The sequence below is a fragment of the Cervus canadensis genome, chromosome 1 (assembly GCF_019320065.1).
Source record: "Cervus canadensis isolate Bull #8, Minnesota chromosome 1, ASM1932006v1, whole genome shotgun sequence".
Lineage (NCBI taxonomy): Eukaryota > Metazoa > Chordata > Mammalia > Artiodactyla > Cervidae > Cervus > Cervus canadensis.
In genome coordinates this window covers 16,006,957-16,021,537 of record NC_057386.1, presented here as the reverse complement: position 1 = coordinate 16,021,537, position 14,581 = coordinate 16,006,957, and the positions used below count along the sequence as shown (strand labels likewise).

At 36.0% G+C, this 14,581-nt stretch overlaps 1 protein-coding gene across 1 annotated transcript in view; it reads left to right on the top strand.

The window, feature by feature from the left end:
- The window catches only part of EFCAB13 (EF-hand calcium binding domain 13), a 208,955-nt gene that overhangs the window by 125,342 nt on the left and 69,032 nt on the right, over positions 1–14,581 (top strand). Inside the window, exons 33-36 of the mRNA XM_043464397.1 lie at positions 8,059–8,163; positions 9,474–9,527; positions 10,071–10,175; positions 14,378–14,431. Of these exons, the coding sequence (XP_043320332.1) occupies positions 8,059–8,163; positions 9,474–9,527; positions 10,071–10,175; positions 14,378–14,431 (318 nt within the window). The remainder of the gene's footprint in view (positions 1–8,058; positions 8,164–9,473; positions 9,528–10,070; positions 10,176–14,377; positions 14,432–14,581) is intronic.

Below are 14,581 nucleotides of genomic sequence, written 5' to 3'. Positions count from 1 at the left end.
TTCAACATCAGTCCTTCCAGTGAACACTCAGAACTGATCTTCTTTAGGATGAACTGGTTGGATCTCTTTGCAGTCCAAAGGACTCTCAAGAACCTTCTCCAACACCACAGTTCAAAAGCATCAATTCTTTGGCACTCAGCTTTCTTTATAGTCCAACTCTCACTTCCATACATTACTACTGGAAATACTATAGCCTTGACTAGACGGACCTTTGTTGACAAAGTAATGTCTCTGCTTTTTAATATGCTGTCTAGGTTGGTCATAACCTTCCTTCCAAGGAGTAAGTGAGTTTTAATTTCAACCATTACCATCATCCATCTCCAGAATTCTTTTCATTTTGCAAATTGAAACTTTATATTCATTAAACAAAAGCTCCCCGCTGCCCCTTATCCCCAGCCCCTAGCAGCCACTGTTCTGTTTCTGTCCCTATGACTTTATATCCCTCTGATTTCATGTAAGTGGAATGACTGATTTATTTCATGTGGCATAATGTCCTCAAGGTTCACCTATGTTATAGCATATGTTGGAATTTCCTGCCTTGTAAGCCTCAGTAATATTCCACTGTAGGTGCATCCCTCATTCTGCTTATCTGTTCATCCATCAGTGAACACTGTGTTGCTTCCACATTCTAGTTGTTTATAATGCTGCTATGAACATGAGTGTACTGCTTCATTCCTTTTTATTGCCAAATAATATTCCATTGTATGGATATTATTTTCTTTCCTGCTTATCAGTTGATAGGCATTTGGGTTCTTTCCACCTTTGGGGCATAATAAGCATTTCCAAACATACACAAAAGTAGTAATGGAATAATATAATTATTCTTTCTCACATGTTCCTGTCACCTAGATTGAACAAGTAGGAAGATTTTGTTACACTTGTTTTTTTTTTTTTATTTTTCTGAATGAAATAGTTCAAAACAAGTTCCAACATCATTTTGTTCTTATGTACTTCAGTATGCATCTCTTAAAAATACAGACCATTTTTTATGTTACTGCAATGCCATTATATAATTTAATTAAAAATTTTCTTACTTATCTCTAGCTTTTTTACAGTTGTTAATAGTTTATTCAAGTCAAACTCCAAAGTTTACACCCTGTATCTATTAAGACACTTGAATCTTATGGAATATAATAAAGCTGATCCTCCTTCCTCCTCCTCTTTTACTAAAGTTCTAATTTACTGAAGAAACTGTGTCTGTTGTCAGTTGTCTTGTAGAACATCCCACTTACTAAATTTGTTTTCTCATCTGTCTTGTTCCTCTAGCCTATGTATTCCCTATAACTAGAAGTCAGCTCTAATGGTTTAATTATTTTCAATTTTAACATTTTTTTGACAAGAATACTTCATATGTGATACTGTACATTTTACATTGATTTATATCAGGAAATACAATCTATTTTATCTTTTTGAAAATAGCTATACAATAGTCACAAAGAATTGGACCCAAATTAGTGACTGAACAACAACAAAAAACAGTTGTCACAAATTGCTTATTTCAAGTTCCATCTTCATTCCCTATAGTGTGAGATGCCATCTTAACTATATACTTAGTTTCTATATTCACTTGCCTGTTTGGGGAATTCATATTCTGTCCTATTGGTCTAGTTATTCATACACTAATACTAAATTGCTTTGAATATGACAGCTTTATCATGTTTTAATATAGGTTGGTCTAACCCCAGGCCCTCATTCCCTTCCCCTAGACACATAAGTATATGGCTCCCCCCAGGTCTGGCTGTTCTTTATGGGAATGTCTTTCTGTGTGACTTTTATTAGTAGGATATTTGTCTTTTTTTTTTTAATCTTCCATTTTCTATGTAATATATTCCCAAGTGAGAAGATTATTGATTTCTTAGGGTTTGGAAATCACTTATGTGGTCAGAGTACTTATTGTATGTACTTGCTTATTATTGTGCTTAGTCAAAAAACCCCAACATGAAGAAATATGAAGGTATATGGTGCACCATTATTTCTTATTTTCTTTGGTACAGAAATAGCAACTATTCTTTCAAATTTAGATTGAACATAAAAATCTTCCACATTCAATATAGACTGGCATTATTCTGAGTCAAGATTAGATCATGTGATGATGATGCTGTGCCCAGTTTGTTGTAGTTTGGGCCTCCAAGGATATAAATGATGCCATACATGCCTCAGTAGGTGTGCCCATGAACATTGTGAGCAACTCATTAAGAAGCTCCAGGAAAAAGAGGAAATGCCTCTTCCTGGCACTATGCTTACCTGCCTAGCTTCCTGTTTTTCATGAGACTTTGGACTAGTAATTCCTTACTCTCTTTCAGCTCTTCATTGCTTTCAAAATGATGCTTGTTATATTTTATTCAAGATTTTAGTTCCTTTAAGCAGTAAGATGGGTCTGAATAACATAGCCATCCAAATGAATGGAAACAACTTGCTGGTCAGTTAAGGTATCTAATCTGGGAGTTCAGAAAAGAAAAATAAACTTTACTCATTTTCATTTATTTTACAATTTGCTGTAAATAATTAAGAACTGGCTTAACCATTTTGAATATATCAATTCTAATTCTAATACCCTTATTGACTGCCTTGGTATATATATGAAGAGACCTTATTAAATCTTGGCCTTCTTGATAAGGTAGATGAAGAAGTTGTTGTTCAGTTGCTAAATCATCCAACTCTTGTGACCCCGTGAACTGTAGCACACCAGGCTTCCCTGTCCTTCACCATCTTCTGGAGTTTGCTCAAACTCATGTCCATTGAGTCAGTGATGCCATCCAACCACCTCGTCTTCTGTCATCCCCTTCTCCTCCTGCCTTCAATCTTTCCCAGCATCAGGTCTTTTCTAATGAGTTGACTCTTTACATCAGGTAGCCAAAGTATTGGAGCTTCAGCTTCAGCATCAGTCCTTCCAATGACTATTCAGGGTTGATACCCTTTAGAATTGACTGGTCTGATCTCCTTGCTGTCCAAGGGACTCTCAAGAATCTTCTCCAGCACCACAAATTCGAAAGCATCAGTTCTTCAACACTTAGCCGTCTTTATGGTCCAACTCTTACATTTGTACATGACTAGTGGAAAAACCAAACCTTTGACTATACAGACAAAGCTGTAATCATAATGCACAATAAGTAACATCAATGGTCACATTGTAGAACCAATAAGTTTTTTGTACATGCTTTTCTTTTTACAAGATTATTGATGTCAATAAAGTGGGTACTCTTTTGCAAAACATGGGGATGAACTTTACAGAAAAGGAAATTAGTAATCTGACACACAATCTAACAGGTGATGGTAAGTATTTAAGACATATTTGAATTGCTCAGGGTGTCTGGAGAATATGGGCTTCTATAAAAGTAATCTCTGAAAACTCTTACTTGACATTGAGACAGAAGACAGTAAAGATGACTCAAGACAGAAAGTAAACATGTTGATGTTGGACAAAAAGCAACAAAATTCTGTAAGGAAATTATACTTCAATTAAAAAATAAACATATTTTTCTAAAAAAGAAAGTAAACATATTTTGTCCCTTGATATTTCCAGAAATTCTGATTCAGTTGAGAATATGGCCAGTGCCACTATTAGACTTGGATAGAACCAGAGAAAGACAGTACTGTGGGGGGAATGTATACCATTCCCTTTAACACAAGAATTTTTTTTTTAATAGAAAAGACAGCTTAGCCAAATGTGGGAAATTACTTAAAAAAAAAAAAGAGTTCTATCACCACCATTATTTCCAGGGACTTTAGGACAGCAGAATAAAGGAGAAGTGATAAGTGTGGGACTTACTTCCTATACCACATGAGAAGGGCAGAGTCGTCCAGATACCCCAAGGGAAAGGACTATGAAGAATTCAAGCTGTCATGCAAGGAATGCAAGAATGCTCAGCCACTCATGCTTCTGCTTGCATCCTTACATTCCTGAACCAGAATCTGGTCCAAGGACTATGTTCCCAGACTTCTAATCTCCCTCAATGGGCTAGAGACAAACTCTAAAGAGCAGTAAATTTCACATTAGGGCTCAATTAATTCATAAACTAAATAAACAAAAGTTAAAGATCTAAACCTGAGATCACTCCAGTGAGGCTAAGTGTTTGAAACATTTCCTGACTATTTTACAATCTTAATTGAATTAATATTTGCTTATCTTATTAAGATGCATTTAATTGCATCATTGTGTAGGACAGAACTGTTCCCTAAAATATTTTTTCATTCTATAATTTTTATCACTTTCAATCTACCAGAAAGAATATGCAGGTGATCTTCATTGTCTTATTTTCTTTGAGTGGGATGATGTATCCATTAGGAAAAGTGGGACTAGATGTGGAGCTATCACTTATCATAATAGAAAAATATGTTTTTAGCTTAAGAGACCTGTCTGAGATTATAATGGTACTTTTAAAAATATTGCCATAATAAAATGAACCAGAATTATGAAATAAAAAATATATAGCTATTTTTTGGGACTGTCATCTAGTCTTGCCATTGATTGCTCTTCCTTGTTTTGAATAATAATTTAAGATCAACCAAGACAATGAAAAGGGCTTCCCTGGTGGTTCAGACAGTAAAGAATCTGCCTGCAATGTGGGAGACCTGGCTTCATTCTCTGGGTTGGGAAGATCCCTTGGAGTAGGAAATGGCAACCCACTCCAGTATTCTTGCCTGGAAAATTCCATGGACATAAGAGCCTGGTGAACTGCAGTCCATGGGGTCACAAGAGTCGGACATGACTGAGCAACTAAACCACCACCACCAAGTCAATGAAAAGCGGTATTCCCAGGTGGTGCTATGACCAACCTAGATAGCATATTAAAAGGCAGACATTACTTTGCCAACAAAGGTACGTCTAGTCAAAGCTATGGTTTTTCCAGTAGTCACGTATGGATGTGAGAGTTAGACTATAAAGTAAGCTGAGCACTGAAGAATTGATGCTTTTAACTGTAGTGTTGGAGAAGACTCCTGAGAGTCCCTTGGAATGCAAGGAGATCAAACCAGTCAGTCCTTTTCTTTTTTTCTGTTTACTATAAACTTTCTTTTTTTTTTTTCCATTTATTTTTATTCACTGGAGGCTAATTACTTTACAATATTGTTGTGGTTTTTGCCATACATTGACATGAATCAGCCATGGATTTACATGTGTTCCCCATCCTGATCCCCGCTCCCACCTCCCTCTACATCCCATCCCTCTGGGTCTTCCCAGTGCACCAGCCCTGAGCACTTATCTCATGCATCCAACCTGGGCTGGTGATCTGTTTCACCCTTGATAGTATACTTGTTTCAATGCTGTTCTCTCTGAACATCCCACCCTCGCCTTCTCTCACAGAGTCCAAAAGTCTGTTCTGTACATCTGTGTCTTTCTTTTTTGCATATAGGGTTATCATTACCATCTTTCTAAATTCCATATATATGTGTTAGTATACTGTGTATTGGTCTTTATCTTTCTGGCTTACTTCACTCTGTATAATGGGCTCCAGTTTCATCCATCTCATTAGAACTGATTCAAATGAATTCTTTTTAATGGCTGAGTAATATTCCATGGTGTATATGTACCACAGCTTCCTTATCCATTCGTCTGCTGATGGGCATCTAGGTTGCTTCCATGTCCTGGCTATTATAAACAGTGCTGCAATGAACTTTGGGGTGCACGTGTCTCTTTCAGATCTGGTTTCCTCAGTGTGTATGCCCAGAAGTGGGATTGCTGGGTCGTATGGCAGTTCTATTTCCAGTTTTTTAAGGAATCTCCACACTGTTCTCCATAGCGGCTGTACTAGTTTGCATTCCCACCAACGGTGTAAGAGGGTTCCCTTTTCTCCACACCCTCTCCAGCACTTATTGCTTGTAGACTTTTGAGTAGCAGTCATTCTGACTGGTGTGTAATGGTACCTCATTGAGGTTTTGATTTGCATTTCTCTGATGATGAGTGATATTGAGCATCTTTTCATGTGTTTGTTAGCCATCTGTATGTCTTCTTTGGAGAAATGTCTGTTTAGATCTTTGTCCCATTTTTTCATTGGGTCATTTATTTTTCTGGAATTGAGCTGCAGGGGTTGCCTGTATATTTTTGAGGCTAATCCTTTGTCCGTTGCTTCATTTGCTATTATTTTCTCCCATTCTGAAGGCTGTCTTTTCACCTTGCTTATAGTCCCTTTGTTGTGCAAAAGCTTTTAATTTTAATTAGGTCCCATTTGTTTATTTTTGCTTTTATTTCCAATATTCTGGGAGGTGGGTCATAGAGGATCCTGCTGTGATTTATGTCGGAGAGTGTTTTGCCTATGTTCTCCTCTAGGAGTTTTATAGTTTCTGGTCTTACATGTAGATCTTTAATCCATTTTGAGTTTATTTTTGTGTATGGTGTTAGAAAGTGTCCTAGTTTCATTCTTTTTGAAGTGGTTGACCAGTTTTCCCAGCACCATTTGTTAAAGAGGTTGTCTTTTTTCCACTGCATATTCTTGCCTCCTTTGTCGAAGATAAGGTGTCCGTAGGTATGTGGATTTATCTCTGGGCTTTCTATTTTGTTCTATTGATCTATATTTCTGTCTTTGTGCCAGTACCATACTGTCTTGATGACTGTGGCTTTGTAGTAGAGCCTGAAGTCAGGCAGGTTGATTCCTCCAGTTCCATTCTTCTTTCTCAAGATTGCTTTGGCTAGTCGAGGTTTTTTGTATTTCCATACAAATTGAGAAATTATTTGTTCTAGTTCTGTGAAGAATACTATTGGTAGCTTGATAGGGGGAATATTTTAAAATCATGTTATTATCTCTGATGTTATTATTGAGTTTCTTAATAACATGAGCTTTAAGCTCAACATTCAGAAAACTAAGATCATGGCTTCTGGTCCCATCGCTACATGGCAAATAGATGGGGAAACAGTGGAAACAGTGGCTGACTTTATTTTGGGGGGCTCCAAAATCACTGCAGATGGTGATTGCAACCATGAAATTAAAAGACGCTTACTCCTTGGAAGGAAAGTTATGACCAACCTAGATAGCATATCGGGATGGGGAATACATGTAACTCCATGACTGATTCATGTCAATGTATGACAAGACCCACTGCAATGTTGCGAAGTCATTGGCCTCCAACTGATAAAAATAATTGAAAAAAAAAATTAAAAAAAAAAAAGCAGAGACATTACTTTGCCAACAAAGGTCTGTCTAGTCAAGGCTATGGTTTTTCCAGTGGTCGTGTATGGATGTGAGAGTTGGACTATAAAGAAAGATGAGCGCCGAAGAAGTGATACTTTTTTTTTTTTTTTAAGTCAGAAGTAAAATACCTTTATCTCTTCCTTCACACAAGTTGAGCACCTTAGCTCTTTTTTAAATTTTTATTTATTTATTTATTTTTTATTAGTTGGAGGCTAATTACTTCACAACATTTCAGTGGGTTTTGTCATACATTGACATGAATCAGCCATGGAGTTACATGTATTCCCCATCCCGATCCCCACTCCCACCTCCCTCTCCACCCAATTCCTCTGGGTCTTCCCAGTGCACCAGGCCCGAGCACTTGTCTCATGCATCCCACCTGGGCTGGTGATCTGTTGAAGTGATACTTTTGAACTGTGGTGTTGGAGAAGACTCTTGAGAGTCCCTTAGACTGCAAGGAGATCCAGCCAGTCCATCCTAAAGCAGATCAGTCCTAGGTGTTCACTGGAAGGACTGATGTTGAAGCTGAAACTCCAATACTTTAGCCACCTGATGTGGAGAACTGACTCATTAGAAAAGACCCTGATGTTGGGAAAGATTGAAGGCAGGAGGAGAAGGGGACGACAGAGGATGAGATGGTTGGATGGCATCTCCAATGCAATGGACATAAGTTTGAGTAAGCTCCGGGAGTTGGTGATGGACAGGGAAGCCTGGCGTGCTGCAGTCCATGGGGTTGCAAAGAGTCAGACACGACTGAGCGACTGAACCGAACTGATATGGATATATTTCATTCTGCCCTTGCATGTTCTTAAATTGTTACCTTCTGAGCCACCAGAAAAGCCCCTGATTCCTCATAGGCATGAATATTTCATTATTTGAAATGATTAGGTAAGCCATAAAACTCTCAAATGTCTATATCCTCATCTTTCCAAAGGAAAAAAGGTTGATGTCGATGACCTTCCAAATCTTCTTAGGGACAAGGGAATTGAGCTGACAGATAAGGAATGCTCAGAGCTGAAGAAAATCCTACCAATCAATGGTGAGTCACATGGTTGCCACTCAGGCCTTTCATGGCCTAGTTGTGTGGCCTTTTTGAGAAGTTATAAAACTTCCCTATAAAATTTCCTCTAGAAATTTCTGAACTTTAAGAGAAAAAAATCTAGGCTGTGTAGAAACCATATAACTGTCAATTAAATTTACTTTTTAAGTCATTAAAACTTTCGGCTATGAGTAAAGCAATTAATATTGTGTGTGCATGTGCTTAGTTATGTTCAACTCTGTGACCCATGAATGTAACCCACCAGGCTCCTCTGTCCATGGGATTTTCCAGGCAAAAATACTGGAGCCAGTTGCCATGTCCTACTGCAGAGGTTCTTCCCAACCCAGGGATCAAACCCACATCTCTTGCATCTCCTGCTTTGGCAGGCAGATTCTTTACCACCTACACAACCTTTACCACTGGAAACCCTGACTGAATATTACTTATACTTAATTATAAATCCTAATTATAAGCAAGGAAAGAAAGGAAAATGAGAAGAGTGAAAGACTAGTAGAAGGAAGAGAAAGAAGTTAGAGGAAAAAAATGGTGGTCTAGTGGTTAAGAATCCATCCTACAATGCAGTGAACACAAGTTCAATTCCTGGTCAGGAAACTAAGATTCCCATGGAATAACTTAGTATTCCACGGAATACTAATAACCATGGAACAACTGAGTCAGCGTGACACAACTAGGAAGTCCATGCACCTCAACAAAGATCCCACGTGTTGGCAACTAAGATCTGATACAACCAAAAAAACAAGTAAATATTTAAAAAATGGGAAACAGCAGTATAGCAGACTGGTAGAGAGCAAAGTATCCTGTGTCTGAATGCCTAGATTCAGATCCTAGCTCCACTACTTATCTTCTGTGTTATCTTAGACAAGTTTCTTCTAAACCTCAGTGTGTGAAATTCCTCATTTATAAAAAGAGGATAAAAATGACAAAGCACTTTGAAATGTGCTTAGTATAAGATAAAATTTCAATAAAAGTTACCTATTGTGCTGTTATTGTAGTTGTGATTATGATGATGGTGGTGATACGTGTGGTAGCAATGATGGCTTTAATGGTGGCAATGATGATGATGCCTCAGCATAGCCCAAATTCACAACTGCTTTGAGTAACAAAGATCATAGGGACATGTCACTTTTTTACAAGTTGTTATTTCTACCTTCATTTTTAAAATTTCTAGTTAAAATAATATTTTAAGGAAATTATGAAATTATATATTTATAGAATTATGAAATACAAAATACTCTTTTATGAATGACCATACAATTTTCATTCTGACATGAATTTGGCTTTTCTTATAGCTAATGGGCAGGTGTTTCAAAATAGGGTTTTGGATGAAGTAAAGTCTCTCAAAGGTAAGAAGATACATGTTAAATTCTTGAGTCTAGAACATTATATTGTGAATATTATTGATTCATTACTTATACATCCCTAAATATGTTTATTTTATCAGACAATATTCTTTATTGTATTTTTGCATCTAGCTTTGCATTTACCCAAGCAGGTGAAAAAAATCATTTCAAATTTACTTATATATAGCAAGTTAGTTATTTTAGAAATTTGTCACAAATAACCTGATAGTTTATGTGACAAAAATAACCTGTTACTTCAGAAATCTATGAAATTAGTTGCTTAAGCTCTAGTTTAAAAATCGTTAAGAAATTTTATGGTATGTTCTCTTACCCCCTCAAGCCCAACTTTAAAAAGAGAAATTTTGATTTATAACTCTGCTACTTACTTTTTCAGTCATGAATATGATTTATTTTTATTACTGTTTTTCCATTACATTTCTGAGGTAATAATGGCTATTGGAAAAAATAACTCATGGGTAGAGTTATATTTTTAATGTTTTGAAGTCATTTAATTTGCCTCATTTTAATTTTCTCTCTTTTTCTAAGGCGGGATGATTAATGTCGATGATCTGAACAAAGTTCTTGGAAACATGGGAATTAAGCTCACAGAAAAAGAACATGAAGATCTGATAGCTAATCTTCCAGTTGATGGTGAGCATGAAATATATAATGTACTCTAACATCTCTGAGCTCCAAGGGGTTGTATCTAGGTATCTGCTAAATATTTCTATTTAGATGTCCCAGACTAAAAAGAAATTCATTATATTTTAATTGAATAGAGTCTTACCTCCATGTTCTCTACATCTCCTATAAAACTGGGGTCATTCTTCACTCTAACTTTCCCTTAATCCCTGTCCCAGTTAAATTCTATTTAACATCCTAAAGATTTCTTTACTCTGCTTTCTTTACTCCTGACTATCTGTTACCACTGCCCCTATAAACTGGTATTTATAGCCCCAACTTTCTACCTCATCAACATTTGACATAGTCAGGTGTATTATTTTTTAACATGGTTGATATGAAATTGTATCTTGTTTTAAACTGCATTTGCAGATTGCCAGTGAGGTTATCATCTCATATCTTTACTGATCATTCAACCTTCCTTTTCTGTAAATTGCCTTTTCATTATTTTGCCTAAATCTATTGGGTAATTTGCATTTTACTAATTAACTTGTAGTTGTTCTTTATGTACTCTGTGCATGTATGCTAAGTCACTTCCGTCGTGCCTGACTGTCTGCAACCCCATGGACTATAGCCCGCCAGGCTCCTCTGTCCATGGGATTCTCCAGGCCAGAATACTGGAGTGAGTTGTCATGCCTTCCTTCAGGGGATCTTCCTGACCTAGGGATCAAACTCGCGTCTCTTATGTCTCCTGCATTGGCAAGTGGGTTCTTTACCACTATCGCCACCTGGGAAGCCCACATACTTTATGCTAATATGTATGCTAGTAGGATATAGCATCCCACTCTGTATGCTAATCATTTTTATGTTTTATGTACAACAAATCAAAAGCATCAATTCTTTGGCACTCAGAACTGATACTTTTGAACTGTGGTGTTGGAGAAGACTCTTGAGAGTCCCTTGGACAGCAAAGAGATCCAACCAGTCCCTCCTAAAGGAAATCAGTCCTGAATATTAATTGGAAGGACTGGTGCTGAAGCTGAAACTCCAATACTTTGGCCACCTGATGCGAAGTACTGACTCGTTGGATAAGACCCTGATGCTGGGAAAGATTGAAGGCAGGAGGAGAAGGGACGACGGAGGATGAGATAGTGGGATGGCATCACCAACTCGATGGACATGAGTTTGAGCAAATTCCAGCAGTTGGTGATAGACGGGGAGGCCTGGCATGCTGCAGTCCATGGGGTCACAAAGAGTCGGACTGAGCAACTGAACTGACACAAGAAATATCTGTCTCTTACTTAGCATTTTGCTTAGATTATCACCTTTCATTGAACAGAAGTTCTTAATTTTAATAGAATTAAATTTGTCACTGTCTTCCCTTATAATTTGCTTTCTGTTTAGAAAATTCTTCCTTATCATCAGATCTTAAAGATTTTTACTATTGTTTTTATCCTATTTCTTTTCAATTGATAAGGAATTTATTTTGGGCTTTTTTTTTTTTTTTTGGTGAGTTAAGAGATCTAATATTTTTCTGTATTAATGGCCAGTATTTCATTAGCCCTTTTCCTACTGATTTGTAATATTTACTATCATATATACTAGAGTCAGTTTCTAAGTTTCTATACTGTTTCATTGACCTATTTTTCCCTCTGTCAATATACTATACTACCTTAATAATAAGATTTTACATTAGTAAATCTTGAAATTGAGTATTGTAAGTACCCCTTCTTGAGATGTGTTACAATGGAGTATTACTCAGCCATGATAGAGAAGGAAATAATGCCATTTGCAGTAGCATGACAAGATTAGGGATTATCATGCTAAGTGAAGTATGTCAGATGGAGAAAGACAAATATGTGATATCACTTACATATAGAATCTTTTGAAATGATACAAGTGAACTTATTTACAAAACAGAAACAGAATCACGGACTTAGAAAACAAAGTTGGTTACCAGAGGTGAAAGCAGCAGAATAAATTAGGAGGTTGGAGTTAACATACACACACTACTATATATGAAATAGTAAACAAGGACCTACTGTGTAGCACAGGAAGCTCTTCTCAATACTCTGTAATATCCTATATGGGAAAAGGATCTGAAAAAGAATAAATATATGTATAAGTAAATCACTTTGCTGTGCACTTGAAACTAACACAACATTGTGAATCAACGATACTCTAATATAAAATAAATTTTTTAAAAGTACTTTTCTTGTTCCTCAAAATTATGTCAGTTATTTTGTAATTCTTAGTCTTCCATAAATTTTATTAACTGTTCTAAAATCTATGATTAATACCATTTGGATTTTAATTGAATATGTATTAAAATTAGTATTGTGGTATTCGCAGACTCTTGATGATTTTCTGATGTTGATCTGATGTTGATTTTCTGATGTTGATCTGATGTTGATTTTAAAGATATTTAAAATCAATTATTTCTTTTTCTTGTTATATTTAATTTGTTAGGAATTGCAGCCCAATTTGAATACTAGAGGTAAAATAGGCTTTCTTGTCTTTTTGTGGCTTTAATGGACAAACTTCTAAAGTTTCACTGTTGAATAATGGTGTCTACTTTGACATTAGTTTGTTTTACTGAGGTGAAATTCACACATTCATATAACATAAAATTAGTTGCTATGAAATAGATAATTCAGTGGTATTTAGTGCATTCACAATATTGTACAGTCACCAATTCCAGAACATTTTTGTCCTCTTTTTAAGAATCTCTGTTATTTTAAGCTATTACTTTACACTAATCCCACCTTTGGTATTAGGGTAATATTGGCCTCATAGAATGAATTAGAAATTATTTCCTTCTCTTCTATTTTTTTGGAACAGATTGAGGAAAATTGGTATTAATTCTTCTTTAAATGTTAGTGGAATTCACCAATGAAACAACCTGGTCCCAGGCGTTTTTTTTGTTGAGAGGTTTTTGATTGCTGATTCAATCTCTTTACTTGTTAAAAGGCTGTTAAAGGTCTGTTTCTATTTCTTCTGGAGTCAATTTTGGTAATTTATGTTTCTAGGACTATATCCTTTTCATCTAGGCTGTCTAATTTGTTGGCATGTACTTATTCATAGTATTCTCACATAATCCTTTTTATTTCTCTGAGGTTTGTAGTATGTCCCCACTTTCATTATTTATTTTAGTATGTTGCATCTTTTTCCTTAATCAATCTAGCTAAAGATTTGTCAGTTTTATTGGTCTTTTCAAAGAGTCAACTTTTCATTTTCTTGATTTTCCTGATTTTTCTGACCTCTATTTCATCTAGCTTTACACCCTAATTTATTATTCCCTTCTTTCTACTAGCTTTGAATCTAGTTTGACATAATCCACTTCCAGGGCTTATGAAGTGCCCAGTCTTGCCTGAGGTATATGGACATGTAGAGGAAGGTTACCAAATTAGAGTTCTGTTAGCAGAAAGAACAGTAAGTAGTTATGACTGATTGTTAGACAACCAGCAATGTCTGCCACATACCCCCAAAGCCTACCACATGGCCTAATTCATATTAACAATTCTTTACATATTTAATAAATGAATTAATCAGTAGACAAAATATAATGAGGAAGAAAATTTCCTGTGGTAGGAAATGGTAGAAAGCCTTAACACTTGTTTCAAATGTGTTTCAGTAGTGGCTGACTCTGTGCGACCCTATGGACTGTAGCCTGCTAGGCTCCTCTGTCCATGGAATTCTCCAGACAAAAATACTGGAGTGGGTTGCCATTTCCTTCTCCAGGAGATCTTCCTAACCCAAGGATCAAACTCACATCTCTATGTCTCCTGGCTTGGCAGGCAGGTTCTTTACCACTAGTGCCACCTGGGAAGCATGTCACAAATGTATAGAAATCAAGTATTTACAGCAAGTCATGGTGATTGAAAATATTGGAGAAAAGAAATTTAGCAAAGAATGAAAGATGAAAAGTATAGACTCTTTTCCATTTGTGGTGACCACTGATGGAGCTTTATGGCTGGCATAAATCATATCTTGATCTCCTTATGCAGGAGTGTATAGCTTCATATACGCTAGAGAATCCTTATAATCTAGGAAACAGTTGATTCTTAATTTTATTGGGTGAATTATTGAAACCTAGTAAATGATAAATTAATATATGTTTATAAAATACAATAAAATAAAAATAGTTGATTTTGACTATGAACTATAAACAAGTATTTTATACCTTTTTCCTGAATCTCAATCATTTGTATTAATTGTACCTTTTTGAATAGCTAATGGAAAGATTGTTCTCAATAAGCTAATGGATGGAGTAAAAACTGTTATAGGTGAGTGACAAATACTCTAAATCTAAGAAAATAAATTATTATACTAAATTATATTTCATGATTTTTTAAATCATAGCATTGTCATAACTGTTTCATCATCATTGTTGATTTATTAATGAGTGGTATTTATCGAATTTTCCAGAGTTGGTT